Genomic DNA, 20,031 nt, shown 5'->3' with positions numbered 1-20,031 from the left:
TGAAAGCATTTTCAACTTGAGATCATGATCGATCAGCATAGAATTATTCTTAGTGTTTTGAAAATATTGCGATGCTGTTCAAGTAAAAAGGGAATTTAATGATCTCAGCATGAATTTCAAATAATGAAGGTTTATTTTTAAAAAAATATGCAACATTTATTTTTAAGTGCTGCCAAGTTTTTGTTTCCCATAAACATATGATTCATAGAGTTTAATTAGACATAATGTAAACAAGATTATTGAAAGCATGTAAGACTGAGATCAATATCGATCAGCATAGATTTATTCCCAGTGAAGGATATGATTTTGCCTATTCATCAAAAATGCATCTTTGGGTGCTTTACACAAGGTATATTTATAAAGCCTTTTGTCTTTGATAAAGATTTGGTTTATGTAAACCCCCTAAAATCACATCTCAACTTTATTCCTGCAAAGAGAACCAGTAAGGAAAGTAGTAAAGTCGGAAGGGGCCGACGGTGCACCATTTACATAAAATCGAACGAAAATATATATGGGATATATCTAAATCGCAAATCGAAGGATATATAGCGACTTTGCTGCACCATTTACATAAAATCGGAGGAAAGTATATATGGGAGCTATACCGAAATATGAACCGATTTTCCCATAACTTACCAGTCATCATTCCTGACTCAATTCAGTACGCTAAGCCAAACTTCGTGCAAATCTAAAGATATATAGGGACTTTGGTACACCTTTTATATTAAATCGGACGAAAATATATATGGGAGCTATATCTAAATCTGAATCGATTTCCACGAATTTGGCAACTTTCGTGCACCATTTACATAAAATCAGACGAAAATATATATGGGAGCTATATGTAAATCTGAACCGATTTTCACAAAATTCAACACACATCCTTCTAGTCTTAATTCAGTACGCTATGCCAAATTTCGTGCAAATCGAAGGATATATAGGGACTTTGGTGCTCTATTTACCTAAAGTCGGGCGAAACTATATATGGGAGCTATATCTAAATCGAAACCGATATTCACGAAACTTAGCACACATTGTTCTAGACTTAATTCAGTACGCTGTGCCAAATTTCGTGAAAATCGAAAGATATATAAATACTTTGGTGCACCATTTACCTTAAATCGAACGAAAATATATATGGGAGATATATCTAAATCTGAACCGATTTTTCCCTATTTCAATAGGGTTCGTTCTTGGGCCAAATAAGTGACCTATGCCAAATTTCATCCAATTCGGATCATAAATGTGACCTGAACATTGTTTACAATTTAACCTGGACAGACGGACGACTCGACTCAGAAAGTGATTCTATGCATATTCTCAAAAGGAACTATGGGTCTTTCTCGTTTCTTATTGCCTGTTGCAAACATATCACAAAGACATAATACCCTGTCCCACAGTGTTGTGAAGAGTATAAAAATAATGCTGAGCTAGCATGGGAATTGGTGCCCATGTTTACATGTATCAATAAGCTCGTTCTCTGCGTTCTCTTTTTGTAAGACATTTCGGTTTCTCCTTTACTCTCCTCTCTTTATTTTCTACTCTCTTTTTGCACACCTCTAATAAAAACTACCAGTTCTCACAATGATATACTCCCTTCACTCTCATATTAGCATCTGCTCTGGTTAGGTAAATAGTGAGAAAAAGAAGAGAGGCTACCCATATATCTCTTCTCTCCCGAATTATCACTCTTTACGTCAATTGTTTTGTTTTTGTCAATCACTAACTGGACATTGAGGTTTATAAATCTCAGCAATGATAAACAATAATAGAAGAGAATTTCCTAACCTCTTCTCTCACTCTCTCTGTATCTCAACTCCTTCTTTTGCAACTATAAACATAGAATGTCAACTCTAGACCAGGCACGGGCAGAGCGTAAAAAATTCTGTTTTCACGCACTTGTCTTTGTGTGTGTGTGTGTGTGTCAATGATTTTTCAATTGGTTCAGTTGAATGTGTGTGAGAGAATAGTGATATTTACTCTCGCGAGAGTGCACGCGTGCAGTGGTTCGCCCGACTCTGCTCTAGACCAGAGTTGAACAGAATTAAATTGAGAGTAAGTGTGTGAGAGCGTAAGTGAGAGATCCCATTCAAAAATGACTGGCCAAGAGAGAAGTAAAGAGAATACGTGTTTAGACATCACCGCTATCGTACTATTTTGTGCATTAGTGCTCTAGACAGTCTATAAATAAAATACCACTTGTTGTTATTCCCATACATCTCAGCAATATTAAAAATAAAGAGAGCAGACAATCGAAACCTCTCTTTGCTCTTAATTTATTTCTCTTCTTATATTTATTTGTTTTTTCTTTATATTTAATTCATAAATTTCTAATTTCCTAACCTTTTTTCCTTACAGATATATTTATCACAATTCGGTTATTTACCCGCCTCTGCACGCAATCCCGCCAATGGTGGTCTCTTGGATGCCAACACATGGACCAAAGCTGTACAGGAATTTCAAAGTTTTGCCGGACTAAATGTCACCGGCGAGTTGGATGATGAAACAATGCGTTTGATGTCAATGCCACGTTGTGGTGTACGTGATAAGGTTGGCTTCGGTACCGATAGCCGTTCGAAACGTTATGCCCTGCAGGGTAGCCGTTGGCGTGTCAAGGCTTTGACATATAAAATTTCCAAATATCCTAAACGTTTGAAGCGTTCCGATGTTGATACCGAGGTGGCCAAAGCTTTTAGCGTATGGAGTGAATATACCGATTTGACTTTCACGCCCAAGGCATCCGGCCCTGTTCATATTGAAATTAAGTGAGTAAAGGGGAGCAAATAATTATTATGATTATTTTTTGGGAGGATACACATATATATTGGAAAAAATTATGCACCGAAAAAAAATTACAAAAAAATTGGGTTAAAAAAATGCCCAGAATTTTATTATTTTTTTTTTACAAATCAAATTTTTGTATTCCAAGAATATTTGGTCTTTTTCGCCTGGCCAAGTTTTTGTGCCAAAAATATTTGCTCAAATTTTGTATTCAATTAAAAAAATATTTTCTCTCTTCTCCCTCACTCTCCTAGATTTGTCGAAAGTGAACACGGTGATGGTGATGCATTCGATGGTGTCGGCGGTACCTTGGCCCATGCCTTTTTCCCCGTTTTCGGTGGTGATGCTCATTTTGATGATGCCGAACAGTGGACAGTGAACAGTCCTCGTGGTACAAATCTTTTCCAAGTTGCTGCCCATGAATTTGGTCATTCGTTGGGTCTGTCACATTCGGATGTTCGCTCCGCCTTGATGGCTCCATTCTATCGTGGCTATGAACCCGTTTTCAAATTAGATACCGATGATGTTTTGGCCATTCAGGCATTGTATGGTAAAAAGTCAACACAAAATGGTAATGGTTTAAATCCTACAAGTGGTGGCGCCTTCCCACGTACCACACAACGTCCTGCCTTTACACCACCAAGGGCACCGCGGGATGATTTGATTTGTAAAGATCCCAAGATTGATGCACTCTTTAATTCGGCCGAGGGTCAGACATATGCCTTTAAGGGTAATAAATACTACAAATTGACAGAGAATGCCATTGCGGATGGTTATCCGAAATTGATTGCCGAGGGATGGCCAGGATTGCCCGGTAAGTTGGAGATATGGCAATTGTTTTTAATTTATTTGTAATATTTTTTCTCGACTTCTTCCAGGTGATATTGATGCCGCTTTTACCTATAAAAATGGCAAAACCTATTTCTTCAAGGGTACCAAATACTGGCGTTACAATGGCCGCCAGGTGGATGGCGATTATCCCAAAGAGATTAGCGAAGGTTTTACTGGCATTCCCGATCACTTGGATGCGGCCATGGTTTGGGGCGGTAATGGTAAAATCTATTTCTTCAAGGGTAGTAAATTCTGGCGTTTCGATCCCTTGAAGAGGCCCCCAGTGAAGTCCAGCTATCCCAAGCCCATTTCAAATTGGGAAGGTCTGCCAAATAGCCTGGATGCTGCCCTGCAATATACCAATGGTTATACTTACTTCTTTAAGGGTGATAAATACTATCGGTTTAATGATAGAACATTTGCAGTAAGTATTGGATATGGAATACGATTTTAAAATAAAGGGACAGGGAAATCTCTGACTTCCAAAAAAATAGAAGAGTTTGGGACCTGCCTTCTAATTTTCATAGAGTTTCAAATAATTATTAAAGTAATTTTATTTTATTTTCACCAGGTTGACTCTGCAGATCCCAAATTCCCCCGTCCCTCGGCCCATTGGTGGTTCGGCTGCAAGAATACGCCCTCATCAACAGGTAATATTGTGGACAACTCTGAGGAAAAAGAATTAACCTCATCGTTCTTTGATTATGATAACGGTGATAATGTATTCGATGCAGGTGAGTGGAACCGACCAAGGACTAAATTATAAAAATAGAAACAAACACACAAAATGAAAAATAATTAAAAATTATAAATAAATTTCTTATACATTTATTTATCAATCTAATTGATATACAAAAAAATTGCTGAGAAAAAAACTATTTTTTCTAAAAAATATTTTTTAAAATTTTTCTAAAAGAAAACCCATTGTGATCTCCCCAAAAAAAATCTTGCTAATTACAAAAAGCTTTATAATTCTCTTTAAAAAATTCAAAACAAAGTGGTATGTTAAATTAAGTTTTATAAGTATTAGATGTATTTTATTAGTCCTCCTCCTTCCAGCATATATACATAACATAACATAAATGAACATGCATATAAATGTTTAAACAAATTATGACATTTCTTACAATATTTGTTATACATAAAAATTCAACTATTACTAATGTTAAAAACTGAATTATATATATTTTTATATTTATTTATTATATAAAAGAAACAAATTTTTATTTAAAAACAATACTGTCTTTTCACTGTTACTCGCTCTTTTTCTTGCTCTGTCTCTTTCTATCTCTCTGTGCTTGTTAACTATTATCCGTTGCTTTACAGATTGTGCTTTCAATCATGTTCCGTTGTCTTTCTCTTTCTCTCGCTTGCTCGACATTGTTTGATTTGTCTCTTTAAATAATTTTCAGTTGTATATTACATTTCTCTCTCTCTCTCTGTCTCTCATGTTGCTGATCTCTTTTCATATTTTGTAATATTTTTTCTCTTACATTGTTGATGCTCTTTACAAATCCATACATTTTATATTGCTTTGAAATAAAAAGTTAAAGAAATTATGCTAGAAATAATCAAAACTCGTAAACATAACAAATTAATAAATAATAATACCATATTAAAAATAATATTAATAATAAATAATATGCACACTTTCAAAGGAGAATTTATTAATACTGAATGAATTTTTTTATTTAGTTTATTTTTTAATTTTGAAAAATAAACTAGAGAGAAATCTTCGGAATAAAAAATTAAAATAATATGATTCGGCATACATATATTATTAAATTAAATAATTAATTGATAATGATTCAATATTAAAAAATAATAATGCAAAAAATAATAATAATTAAAATAAATATGAATTAATAATATTTATTTTTTTTTTTGCAAACCTATTATTATACACTTTAAAAATGCAAAACAAAAATAAAAGATCTTGCTAATATAAAACATAATTTTATATTAAAAATCTATGCAAAATATACAGAACAAATTTAAAACAATCAAATTATTATTATTGTGACATTTAAATTATCGATGGTTGACTGTATATTTAAACTTTAAGTTTCTTTAATATTTATTTCTATTATTTATTACATTTTAATCATTGTTGCTGATTTATATATTATTATCATTTAATATTATTTGTTTATTACATGTTTTGCATAAATTAATAATTAATACATTTATTTTTTATTAATATAATACTTAAATTATCCAAAAAAAATATATTATAATAAATAAAAATTATTAATTGATTGTTATATATAAATTAGCAACAATGATTAAAATATATTCAATAATAGAAATAAATATTCAAATAATTTAAATTTTAAATATTTGAATATGACAACAATAGATTTATTTTTCTCCTAATAAATAGGGACTATGTTGCGTATAATTAATTTTAATTATTATCTCTTGGTTCGTATGAGTGGTATACGTGCAAAATATTACTCATACGTAATTTATTATTAATTTAAAGTTGATTATTTGAATTTTTCGATAATTTTCACGCTTTTTACCCCGAAACTTAATAAACTCCTATCTTATTACATTTTTTTGAAAATGTTCTCAGATTACTGGGGTTTCAATTTATAGAGTGTCGACTACATACATATAGAAAATATAGTATTAATAGTATTTATGAGTAAAAATGTATACTAGATTGCGTATAAGGAATTTTAATTAATATATATTGGTGCGTATACGCGATATATTTTTTTTGTAATTTTCAATCCCCAATGCAAAAATGATTATCATAGCCCCTAAAATTCTTCAAAACAATCTTGAACAAATAAAAATTGTATTAAGTTCTGAGGCTGGCACTAACTTGTTACCTTTACAAAACCTTGATCTTATTACCTTCTTTTGAAAATTTTCTCTGGTCTCTGGGTCGAGAGTCGACTCCATGCATATATAAAATATAGTATTAATATTATTTATGTTAAAATTAGGCTAGGTTGCGTATAAGTAATTTTTATTATTATATATTGGTGCGTTGGAGTTATTTAAATGCACAATATTAACCATACGCCATTTGAGTACTTTTCACTTCTTAAAATTTATATTTTTTGTAATTTGCGATCCCTAAAGCAAAAATGGTTATCGTGGCCCCTTAAAATTCTTTAAAAAAAATCTTGAACAAATAAAAACGAAACTAAATTTTAAGGCTGTCCCGAACTTTTTATACTAACCTTTAGGAGGTGAAAATTCTAAAATTTCTAAATCGATCGAAGAATGACCACAAACTTGGCATGGACGTTGGACATACCGTGCCAAATAAAGCATGTACGGCGGATAACTCATAAATTTCATATTATGATCGGTTAAAATGCACTGAATTCAGATAATGTGTCAGAGATCGATCCCCGGATCGTTATTCAAATTTCTCCGAAGTCGTAACTTTTATTTGAAAGGCTATGTAAAAATATGGTCTTATATTGAAAATGTAAACTTGGCGCAATATTGATAATACTTTTCTACCCCATAAGAATCCTATATATCAAATTACGACACATGAGAGATCCTCTTATATAGGGTCTAAACTAAGAATCATATTAATATTTTTTTTAATTTTTATTTTAATTATTATTATTATAATTTTTTAATTTATTTCACATTTTTGCAAATTCAATTATTTTGAGGTCAATAAATTATTTTGATTATAGTAAAAAAATAAATACAAAAAATTAGTTTAAACTATTTCAAAAACATGCTTTAAAAAAAGTACTACAATAACTTTGATCTTAATTAATATTAGTTATACGCAATATGGGTCAATGACATTATCATTTATGGATTGACCAATCAGAAACCCAAAAATAAGGACACAAATTTCACAAAAAGAAATTTTCTTCTAAATTTCTAATAGCTTACTCATAGTTTAAAACTCAAAAAAAAAAAACAGGTAGATTAATACTGCGGCATATGATTACTAGTAATCAACAATATTTCATACGCCTAAACTTTATTAATATTAGTTATACGCAATTTTGGTCTATGATATTATCATTTATGGATTGTACCAATCAGAAACCAAAAATAAGGACAAAAATCTCAATTATGTTTTTTAAAAAATTTTCTTCTTAATTTCTAATATCTTACTCATAGTTTACAATATTAAAAAAAGATTAAGAAATTTTAAAACTTACTAAAAAAAGCAAAAAGAAAACAAGATATATTAATGTGTGGCGTATGATTATTTTATATTTTTAATATTTCATACGCCTAAATAAACTTAATTAATATTAGTTATACGCAATATGGCACTCTGATTGTATTTTTCTCTTAATTTCTTTAACTTTAACGATATTTTATTTTGCTTACTGCCATGATTCAGGTGTTTGTTTTTTAAATACATACCCTATTCAATTTCCTTCTTCTAAGGTTTGCTAATGAGGGAAGTAATTAAAAAATATATTATTCCCGTTTTTGCCATAGCATTCTTTAGGTTTTCTTCTGTAAATATTGATTTTCTTTTTCATTTTTTGTTATTTAACTCATCTGCTTATGTGAAGGCGGTAAGTAATTTTTATTTCAGTGTCTGTTTTAATTTTATTATAAACATATATCTGGAATAAATTCATGGGAAATTCAAGTGTTGGGAATAAAAATCATGGGAATTAATATATATAAAACCATACCATTCTTTATATAAAATATAAAAAAAATATTAACAAAACATCATCTCTTTGTCTTATATCATATTGAATTAATTTAAAGAAAAAAAATAATTTTAAGAAAAAATTGTTTATACAAATATTAATAAATATAATACATAATCTAGCATACCATGTAAATTTTCAAAAAAATAATACAAGAAATATTAATTTATTTATACCACCAAATTAATTTACTAAATAATTTATTTTTACAGTTTTAGTTGAAGAGGCTAAACACTGTTATACACCCAAAATAATAATAAAACAAACTAATAATATTGGTAAATTTCTCAAATATTTACCCTTCTCCCCCTCTTTAAAGAAATAATATTCCACCACAACACTTAACAAATTCTTAAAGAATTTGAGGTTATATTTTTGTGGGTCAACTGGTCGGTTTCCACTAATCCATATTGGATACAAAATTACTGATATTATAATACTGATATATTATTTATTAAATATTATATATATTCACACTTTTTGGAATGGCTTGGTGTTAAAAATGTTACTAACCTAAATATAAACAAAAAAATGCATCATAATTAATAGTAATTTTTAAATTTATTTTTAATGGCAATTGATTTAACATTATTTTCTTAAATTTGTTGTGGTTATTTTTTCTAACACAAATGCTAAATAATTTTCATTATTTTCCAAACTAACTTGTTTCTAAAATAACCCCTATTTCCTTTGGAATAAATAACGTCATCATTTTTTATTTTTATATTTTTCTCCAGCAATTTTGTTTTAATTATTTATTATCAATATGTATTTTTTGTATTTTGTACCTCTCCATTTCCCCCCTGTATTTTAGTTTTATTTAAAAATCATTATTTTGTTGTTATTATTATTATTTTTTACACTAAACCTGAACGTAGTAATCCCCCCTTGAAATTCTCTTAAATATAAATTGTTATTTTTGATTGTTGGTAATTTTATCTCTCTCGCTCTTTCTCTCTGTTGACACTCACTCAATGCCACCAACAAAAACCCCGTAACGGTTGCTGTGTAGTGTTCTCTCTCCCTAGTTTGTAGTACTTTTCACCAAATGTATTCTCTTCACTCACTATGCTCTCTGCCTGTTTGTTCAATTTAACAGAGAAGAGAAAAAATTGTACTCTATCTCTTTCACCTTACACTTGGCACAAAACAAAACAGAACCAAATGACTGTTAGCTGTAATACACTGAAAAAAATATTTTAATTTGCATGTTTGAAAAGAACAAGGAATGTTCCTCTTTTTTGGCATACACAATCAAGTGATCAAAATTTGCATGAACATGTTGTGTTTGGTTTATTTTTGTAAATGTTTGCACGTTAATACTTTGAAAAATAAAAACATAAAGGTTCAGATTTGAAAATAAAAAGAAAACATTCTATTATTGGCCACGTTCGAATGAAAAATATATTAAAAAATATTCAAAATTTTCAAAAACCAAAAATTATTGGAATTTAATCTGAACCTTAATAAATGTTACTAACCCTACATTTACACAAATTGGTCATTTCCCAAAAAAAAATATTCATTCAAAATCAACGAATATATTTGCCATAAGAAAGTTCACAACATCATTCATAAAAAAAATCTCTCAAAAAACTGTTATACAACTCATATACGACCTTTAAAAACTTTTATCCTTTTAAAAATTATTTCGGAAATCCATTCCTCCTTCGTGTTATATGTTATTTCTACCCAAAAACAAAACATACAACTGATATACTGGATTTTTATAACTGTTATACTACTAAAAATATCCTTTAAATAATCAACTATACCTATAATTAAAGAATTAGGAAGTTTTGCAATACTTATACGTCAGCAAAACTAAAAAAATTCACCAAAAAACTGTTATACAAACTGTTATATGAGCCTTAAAAACTCGTTAAAATCTTCCAAATTGTTTAGAAAATTAATAAGTGCTTCAAATTATATGTCATTTCACTTCATACAACTGTTATACAGAATTTTGATAACTGTTATACTCGTAAAATTTTTCTTTGAATAATTAATTGCCCTTATAATCAAAAAATTAAGAACATTAGCAATTCGTATAGGTCCCTAAAATCCGAAATCTATAAAAAAAAACTGTTATACAACCTTTAAAAACTATTATACTCTTCACAATTGATTAGAAAATTGCATTACTCCTTCGAGTTATACGTAATTTCAGATCGAAAAAAACTCATAAAACATCAGCAATCAAAAACATCAAAAACTGTTATACGACCCTTAAAAACTATTATACTCTTCACAATTGATTAGAAAATGACATAGTCCTCCGAGTTATATGTACTTTCAGATCGAAAAACCCTCATAAAACTGTTATACTGGATTTTTATAACTGTTATACTTTTAAAAATGACTTTTATAGAATCAAATTATCCTATAATTAAACAATTTCGTACATTAGCAAAGCCCACGGGTCAGAAAGATTAGAAAAGTTCATAAAAAATCTATTATACGACCCACGAAAAACTGTTATACTCATCAAAATTGTTTATAAAATGTATTACTCCTTCGATTTATATGTAATTTTACTCTGAAAAATCATGTAACTGTTATACAGAATTTTTGAAACTGTTATACTCTTTAAAAATATCCATTAAATAATTATACGACCCATAAAAACTGTTATACACATCAAAATTGTTTAGAACATTCATTACTTCTTCGACTTACACCTAATTCCAATCTGAAAAACAACATATAACTGTTATACAGGATTTTCAAAACTGTTATACTCTTAAAAATATCCATTGAATAATTCGCTATCCTTAAAAGTGAAGAATTGGAAACATTAGCAATACATATATGTCACCACAAATAAAAAACAATCCTATAAAACTGTTATATAACTGTTATACGGTTTTTAAAAAATTATTAGACTCTTCAAAAATTATTACAGTAGTATTCCAAAAAAAATTGATTCGTATTTTCGCCAATTAGCTTAAAAAAATGTTTATACAACTGTTATACGTGTGGTTACAACTGTTATACAGTCAATCAAAGGCTTTACATAACACATGAACCTAACATTTATATACAAAGATGATTAGAAATACTTTTAGTTCACCAAAAATACAAAGAAAACTCCACAAACTGTTATACAATTCTTATACGAAATTTGTATAACTGTTATACTATTTCACATTGCTCGAAAAAAAGTTATAATGTGTAAATAACTTTCCCATTTAACTGTAGAAACGATTATACAACTGTTATACATAATTTTTATAACTGTTATACTCTTAAAATTTCATAACAATATTCAATGGATACATAAAATGACCCAAAATCTTATACGTTTATAGTTGATGTTTACGTCTCAATTCGAAGACATACAACCCTTCTAAACTGTATGTCAAAACTCTTATACTACTTGAAATTACATAAATATGTACAGTATAAAACCAAAACAAACTTCAAATGATTACAAATTGTAGCATTATGATATTTTTATCAAAAATCTACTGCAAAAAAGTGTTTTACAACTGTTATACGATTTTTATAAAACTGTTATACACTCCAAATTTCCCTGAAAATAACAAAATTTCACTAAAAATACGCACAACTTAGGAATATATCTCTCTCTTTCTTCCCCCAGTCCATCTGTTTTTGTAATCCCTTAAAATTTTAGCAATTTTCTTATGGCAAACAAAAACAACAACACAATTTATTTATCATTTAAACTATTTTAAGAACGGTTAAAATTATCTTACGGCCAAGACATCACGTTACCACGTTATTTATTTACTTATACGGTTGATTTAGCATCACATGCATACACAAACATATGAATGGATCTTTCATGGAATTAGGCCAATTTTATTTATTGCATGTTTTTTGTTGTGTTGTGAACAAATTTAATAACCGAACCGAAAAGAATACAAACAATTATGATTTTTTACCCGTTTTTTTATTTTCTTTATTAAAATGCATATTTACAGGCGTACGTAAACGTGGATAAACATACAAAACACACACAGACACAAACACATAATTAAGAAAACACACAAACAAAAAATAAATTATTTTTTTATATATTTGTAATAATAATAATTAAGGAAACGAGACACAAATCGACCAAGAAACACAATAAACATATATGCATACGTACATACATATGTGTACATGATCTACATTTGACATAACCAACCAAACACACTTTAGACATCTACTCTCTGTTGTTGACCATTGTTATGTGTGTAGTTGTTGTGTAGATGAAAAAAAAAATACAAGAAACGAAAAAAAGAGAACGCTTTACGCAAATTTAATCATGTTTGTTTTTGTTTTAGTTTATGTGATTTTATGTTAGTATTTAAACAAAAAACAGTAGTTAGTTGTGTATTACATGTGTGTAATTTTTTAGAGTAAACTTATGCCAGTCTTATACAAAAAAAAGTGAAAACAAATATTACACAAAATTTTGGAAAAAATATACAAGAAATGTGTTCAAACTTGCCGCTGATATAATCAATAATAATTTTTAAATCTTTCTAACCAAATTTTTAAATATTTCAACAATTATACAACTCTTATACAACTCTTATACCACTCTTATACTACTCTTATACTGTTTGTATAATCTCCCAAACATCACAAATCATACACAAATGATGTTTATTTGTAAAACATATCTCATTTTTACTCTTTTTTCTTAGTATAAGAGATTTTTTACATCATTTTTTTGAAATTTGTTCATGGCTTGCCTCTTTTATAACTTATTACAACAAAATTACAATATTCCTTTATTATTTTCTAAAATAATCTCCATTTTTAACCTGAAAATTTCTCTTATACAACACGTATACGACTCTTATACTGTGAAAAGTTTCAAAATTAAGCACATATAAAATTATAAGATAGTATAGAAGTACATCGCAACATTTTATTTCTTTCACCTATATAAGAGAACATTTTAAGAGTCTTATACAAATTTTTATATTAGTATAACACAAAATATGCCACAAAAAATATATTTTCATCAAAAAGAGTATTTTTCAACAAAAATATTAGTTTTTCTAACAACAAATTCACAGTTTAAATCTGAAAAATTATATTAAAAAACTCTTATACGCCACTTATACTGTTTAAAACTTCAAAAACAAAACAAATCATTAATGTATAATGATAGTATATGAGTAAATCCAAGTATCTCATAACTTTTTTCAATATAAGAGAACATCATTAGAGTCTTATACATTTTTATAACACAAAATATTAAACAATAATTCAAAAAAAAATTCAAAAATTATAATTTCGCACTTGTTCATCATCCAAAATAATTTTTTTCTAAAAAAAATTCTTATTAGACATAAAAATTAAACTCTTATACAACACTTATACGACTAATGAATATATTAGTAAATCAATCGATTTGTGTAGTTGTAGAGTACATATACTATGCTCTTATACGCTTTGAAAAGTTTATATTTATCTTATACGATTCTTATACCACAAAATGCTACAAACGCAAACATCGAAACCACCTCTAAGCATGGCTATTTAGAAAATCTAGTTTTAGACTTCATATACAGCTCTTATACACATAGTGAATGTTATGATTATCTTATACTGCTTTTATAAACATGGAAAATGTAAATGTTTGTTGTGTTTTTGAGCATTTGGAGGCTTACAACTACACATTAGCATGCATTTCCATTCAAGATAAGTCTTATACAATTTTGATATTTTATATATCACACTATCAATGCTCTTATACTCTTCACATTTAAAAATACAACCTTGTTTGATGAGCTTATATGCATGCATATGCATTCAAATAGAAAATTTCATCCATAGGACTATTATACGACTCTTATACTACTCTTATACAACTCTTATACAACTCTTATACGACTCTTATACGGCTCAAATTTTATCAAAAAATTTAATTTCATTTACAAAACACATCATATACGTCGTTTATAATCAATTTTATACACATTCATCACTAGAAATTTTTTAAAACCATCATTTATTTTCCAAAATTTTGTGTAAAGTAAGTTTTTAGTGTGATTGATATAAAGCAACTTTTTTATTTGGCTTTGTTGATCTCTGTATATACATGTGTTATCTTGATGCTCTTCACTTGCACGCTACAGAATTTTATTTGAAAAAATTTTTAAATATTTCAATTTCTTTAAATTACATTTTTGTAAAATTTCATTTTTTCCTTTTTTAATTTTTTTATCAACAATTTTAAACGAAAAACAAAACAAACGATTTATTTTGCCAAAATACATACCTACATACATTCATATATACACACACACGAATACAACACGAAAAAAATTAACCCCACTACCACAACTAAAGATGTCACTAAAGATGTAAATAAGGAACGAAGATATTTACCCGGTTGGATGTGGAATATAGCTCGTTCATGGTTCTAAAATGTAGATGACCCGCCGTCGCCACCGCAAACAAATTCAATTCGAACGATATATTTGAAAATGAGAAAAAAAAGTCCAGTTATTATGTATAATATATATATATGAAATGGAAATAGCGTGATATTCCTGCAATTAGTGCCCAGTCCAGTTTGTGTAAATAATATTTTAATATTAACAAACGAATAACTCAAAAAAAAAACCTTGCTGTTCATTAAACAAAAAAACAACAACAAACAATTCAACCAAACGATAACGAATTCGACGCAAAAATGTAAATTATAAAAAAATCAAATCAAATAAAATAAAACCCAATCTCATCAATTGTCATCATCAAAGCCCGTATTTGTCATTTGTCCATTGCGTCCTGTACATGCGTGTGTGTCGACCGTCCGCCCGCTCTCTCTTTCGCTTTGCCTACATTATGCTGCTTATGCTGTAAAGCATAAATTCTATATTTCTCATTTCTCTGCCATCATCGGTTTGGTGAAAAATGCTGTCTCAAAAAGGTTGCCTTAATTTTATCCGAAAATATATTTGCCATACCACCGAACCACGCAAACTGCCAACCTACCTACCAACCAATCAACCAAGAACAGCAAAACACATTTAAAGAAAAGTACGTTTTATTATTATTTTGTTCTAAAATTTATTTTCAATATTTTTTTAATTTTTTTTTTCTTGATTTTATTATGTTCGGTTTAGTGTAAAAATGTGTATATTTATTATTTTATACATTATTATATTATTTATTATATTTTTAAATAATTTATTTATTAAGTGCACATATTTAAATAACAGCGGTTGTTTATCACATAATTGTAAAATTTCATTACATTTTTTTAAATAATTTTGTATATAATTTACACAAATATAACTTAACTAAATTATTAAAATCTGTTTTATCCACATTTATCCTCATTCGTACACCGGAAAACTTGTAGGGAGTGACCCTCAGTTAATGATAGTTGAATAGTTCTATATTACCTTCACGAATTGAAATGGTCCTCATCTTTCGACAAGTTTAGCCCAACATTTTAACTTGAGGACCTCTGAGTTCTTAACTCAAAGAGTGTATCTTAGGATGTCTATGAATAAAAGATTTTTTATATTGAATATTTTAGAATAATTCAAAAGAAAAATATTTTTCGGTACCAGATCCGGTTTTCTGATCATCTAGATTCAGTCGTTTTTTGCTCTCGTTCGCCTAGTTCCTTTTGATAGAATCATTAATTATTGGCAGAATTAGCGGACATGTGAGGTCTACCATAGCAATGCCTCATATCATGGTAGGGACTTGGCAACTTTAGGTTTTAGGCTGAGGTTTCCATGTATGAACAACCTTCGTTCAAAAATACAGTCGGAACTCTGATTGAAAACCGTGTAGCACTTATGGACACAAGCTCGTCTAACACCCAAGCATTAGGGAGGTATCTTTGGGAGGAAGGCGATCTAAGACCTAGTAATTGGTTATTCTGGGACGCCAATCTCGCCTCGTCGATCTTGGGATCATAGACAAAACCCACTAACTGTTTGCTACTGCTGACCTAACCACCCCCTTTTGTACTCTTGTAGTACTTATTTCCAAAACTAAGAACAATTTTGTACATATTAATATAAATTTCCATAACTAACTACCTCAACGATCCAATAGATGTATTCTTTCCCAATTTCAGCATTGTACCAAATTTAGTACCATGTAGTATAAATAAGTACGAATTTTCAAAATTACCTACATACCTCAATTCTACAATGCAGTAGTAATCTACTTTCCAAATTTCACTATTTTAGCTCTGTCGGATCACTTCAATTCAAATTGCAATTTTAGGACCGTTTAGTACACATAAGTACGAATTTTGTATATAATTTACACAAATATAACTTAACTAAATTATTAAAATCTGTTTTATCCACATTTATCCTCATTCGTACACCGGAAAACTTGTAGGGAGTGACCCTCAGTTAATGATAGTTGAATAGTTCTATATTACCTTCACGAATTGAAATGGTCCTCATCTTTCGACAAGTTTAGCCCAACATTTTAACTTGAGGACCTCTGAGTTCTTAACTCAAAGAGTGTATCTTAGGATGTCTATGAATAAAAGATTTTTTATATTGAATATTTTAGAATAATTACAATGCAGTAGTAATCTACTTTCCAAATTTCACTATTTTAGCTCTGTCGGATCACTTCAATTCAAATTGCAATTTTAGGACCGTTTAGTACACATAAGTACGAATTGCTATATACATCATAGTATCCAAAAGAAATCGTATTTCCTTATTTTAGGATTCCAGCCCGATCGGTTCACCGAAAATTCAAATTGTGCATTATTTAGTACGCATAAGTACGAGTTTCCAAAACTTCCTACATACCCTAATTCTACACGCCAACAGTGATCCTAACTCCATATTTAGGAATTTCATCTCCATCTTTAACCCAAATTTGAAATTTTACTTAATTTAGTACTAATTTCTAAAACTATCTACATCATACAATCCAATATAAATCCTATTTCCCAATTTCAAGACTTCAGCCATATCGGTTCACCGAAAATTCAAATTGTACCATATTTAGTACCATATAGTACCTACAATTAAGTACGACTTTCCAAAACTTCCAACATTCCCAAATTCTACACGCCAACAAATTTCAGGATTCCAAAACTCCCATTTCAGGATTCCAGCTTTATATTTTACCCAAAATTTTATCTTGTTTAGTGTCATTCAGTGCACATAAGTACGAATTTTCAAAACTACCCACATACCTTAATTCTACAATGCAGTAGTATTTTTTTTTTTAATTTCAGAGTTCTAGCTCCTTCCGTTCCTCCAAATCCCAATTGTACCAATTATTATAGTACCATTTAGTACTTTTCGTACACATAGGTATAAATTCCCAAAACTACCTACATATCCCAATTCTACGCTCCGACGATAATGTTAATTTCAAAATTCCATGCGTTCCTCCAAATTCAATTTGTACCAAAATTTAGTACTGTTTAGTACCTCTGTATATCACTACGAAATTGTACCAATTTTAGTACTTTTGGAATAAGCAAAGTTCGAATTCCCGAAAAATCCTTCGGTACAACTACCCTACACTCCATAATTGACATTAATTAAAAATTTAAAAGTTCCAACTCTGCCGGTTCGCAAATAGAAATTGTACGAAATATAGTACCATACAGTACTTTTCGTACAAATAAATACAAATTCCCAAAACTACCTACACAATCAATCCTAATGGATTCCAGATCCATCCATTTCTCCAAATTAAAATTTTATCAAATTTAGTACCATTTAGTACTTTTCGTATACATGAGTACACACTTTCAAAACTACCACATTATATCGAACCTACTTCTCAAGTAAGATTCACATTTAAATTTTGAAGTTCTTAACACTATTCGTTCGCATGATATCAAATTGTACCAACTTTAGTACATTTTAGTACTTTTTGGAATACTTATTTTCGAAAAATCCTTTAATGAAGATATTGTAAAAATATTACGATGTGGACATTGTGGATGAAATATACCACCCTATGTTTGGAAATTTTCAATATTTGCACCCTTTGTGTGGGAAATACTTGAAGGAGTGAACCGATGGACCCCTCCTTTAGGCTTAATTTAGGTTTGGTGAAAATTTTTACCATGTGCAAAGTTTGAATCAAATCGGACAATTCATTCGCTTAATATTGGATTTAAAAGTGTTCAAAATTTTGACAGACTCCACAGGAGTGATTTTTAAAAGATAAAAAAAAATTAATAATTTTTAATATTTTTTATATCAAATTTAGAAAAAATATTTTGTTATTTCTACTATTTCCTAAAAGTAAAATTTCTCATCCATTTTTTGAAACACCTAAATATTTTGAAAAAAAAAATATTTTTACACAAAAAAACATTATTTAAAGAAAAATATTTTGAAACTATATATGTATGTATTTGATTAAAATTGTAAAAAGCTATTTTATTTATCTATTTTAATAATATTTACTTTATGAATTTAGATTCAATATCATATTAAAAAAAGTTTATTTATTATTATTATTGTTTTTAATAAAATGTATATTTATTATATATGAAATATATTTTATAAAACAAATTTTGATCTTAAACTAATTTGAAAAATGTTAAATATTATTACAAAATTAAACATTAATTGTTTACAATTATTTTCAAAAGCCCTCTACTAGAATCTAAAAAATTTCAAAAAAATGTTTCTAAAAAATTATATTAATTTTTATTAGCTTGGAATATTTTTTAATGTGTAAGATTTAAAAATCTCCTGCTATTTACTTTTTTATTTTTATAATTTATTATTATATCTCTTCTAATTATTATTTTTACAATACATTACATATTTTACTATAGTCTTTTATGAATTTAAAATCAGGACAAATTACAAAACAAATAAAATAGTACATTAAATATTTCACCTAGTTCATTTCAAAATAAAAAAATTCTCTTTAATTCTTATGAAATATATTACAAAATAATGTTTTCATATTTATTTTGTTTCGCTTGTAGATTTATTTGAATGAAAAAAATTAATGGGTTTTTAAATTGTAGTTTTAATTGTTTTAGCATTTTAATTACAAGCCCCCCTATGTTTTATTGACTATTGTGTGATAAACAATCAGCTGGATCATAATTATACTATTTATATGCTACATATATATACTTATTTATTTTTTTTACATTTGTTTACGTTCACGTGTATTTTTTATTATGCTCAACAAAATTTCACACACAATTTCAATCATAAATATTTAGTTTTTTTATTGTCTGCCACAGGGCACACACAGCACACATCACTCAAAACACAGAATTTTTTTTCAAATTTGAAAATAATTTACTTATATGAGTTTTTCTTCTTTTTTGTTCTTGCCGTCTCTTCCAATTGCCCCCCTGCAGGTGTTGATGATCATCAAGCTCACGATGAAGCCTCCGAAGCCGATCGTTCTGTTATGTCGTCCAATTCAGCGGAATCGATAAACATTGGTGCACCGATTTTGGCAACGCTTGCCATGTTCATCATAACGAAATTCATTGTTAGCTAAAAGCCGATTTGGTTCAATATTATTATATTATTGTTGTTGGTATACTGAATGTGTTATGTAAGCAAATCCATGCACACACACACACATAGAGGAAACATTAAAAAGAGAGAAAATAAAAAATTATAACGAGTGCTGCATCAACGAGCGAAAGGAAACTGAAACCAAATGGAAAATCAAGAAAATAAAAAAACAAAATGTTATGTAAGCTGTAAATAACTCAATACGAACCAAAACTAAATCAACAACAACAAACTGTTTAAAATAAAATTTTAAATTTTATTTTAAAAGAAAT

General features: G+C 28.7%; 1 protein-coding gene across 4 annotated transcripts; it reads left to right on the top strand.

Annotated features, from left to right (window-relative positions):
• Positions 1–2,362: 2,362 nt before the first annotated feature.
• LOC133324114 (matrix metalloproteinase-14) lies at positions 2,363–19,762 on the top strand. 4 transcript variants are annotated; one of them, XM_061533001.1, is made up of 5 exons: positions 2,363–2,765; positions 3,036–3,595; positions 3,660–4,036; positions 4,184–4,346; positions 19,594–19,762. In XM_061533001.1, exons 1-5 carry the CDS (start codon positions 2,509–2,511, stop codon positions 19,737–19,739), a joined length of 1,503 nt encoding a protein of 500 aa, XP_061388985.1. In that variant the 5' UTR covers positions 2,363–2,508; the 3' UTR covers positions 19,740–19,762. The 4 variants fall into 4 exon arrangements, with proteins under 4 accessions (XP_061388985.1, XP_061388982.1, XP_061388983.1 ...); XM_061532998.1 differs by having other exon boundaries at positions 2,366–2,765; positions 4,184–4,262; XM_061532999.1 differs by lacking the exon at positions 19,594–19,762 and adding an exon at positions 14,598–14,698 and having other exon boundaries at positions 2,366–2,765; positions 4,184–4,262.
• Positions 19,763–20,031: the final 269 nt, after the last annotated feature.

Source organism: Musca vetustissima, unplaced genomic scaffold (assembly GCF_032173495.1).
Source record: "Musca vetustissima isolate MV318-11 ecotype Yass unplaced genomic scaffold, APGP_CSIRO_Mvet_v1 utg113746, whole genome shotgun sequence".
Taxonomy (NCBI): Eukaryota; Metazoa; Arthropoda; class Insecta; order Diptera; family Muscidae; genus Musca; species Musca vetustissima.
Note: the sequence above shows the minus strand (reverse complement) of the source record. Positions and strands in the feature narration are given on the sequence as shown.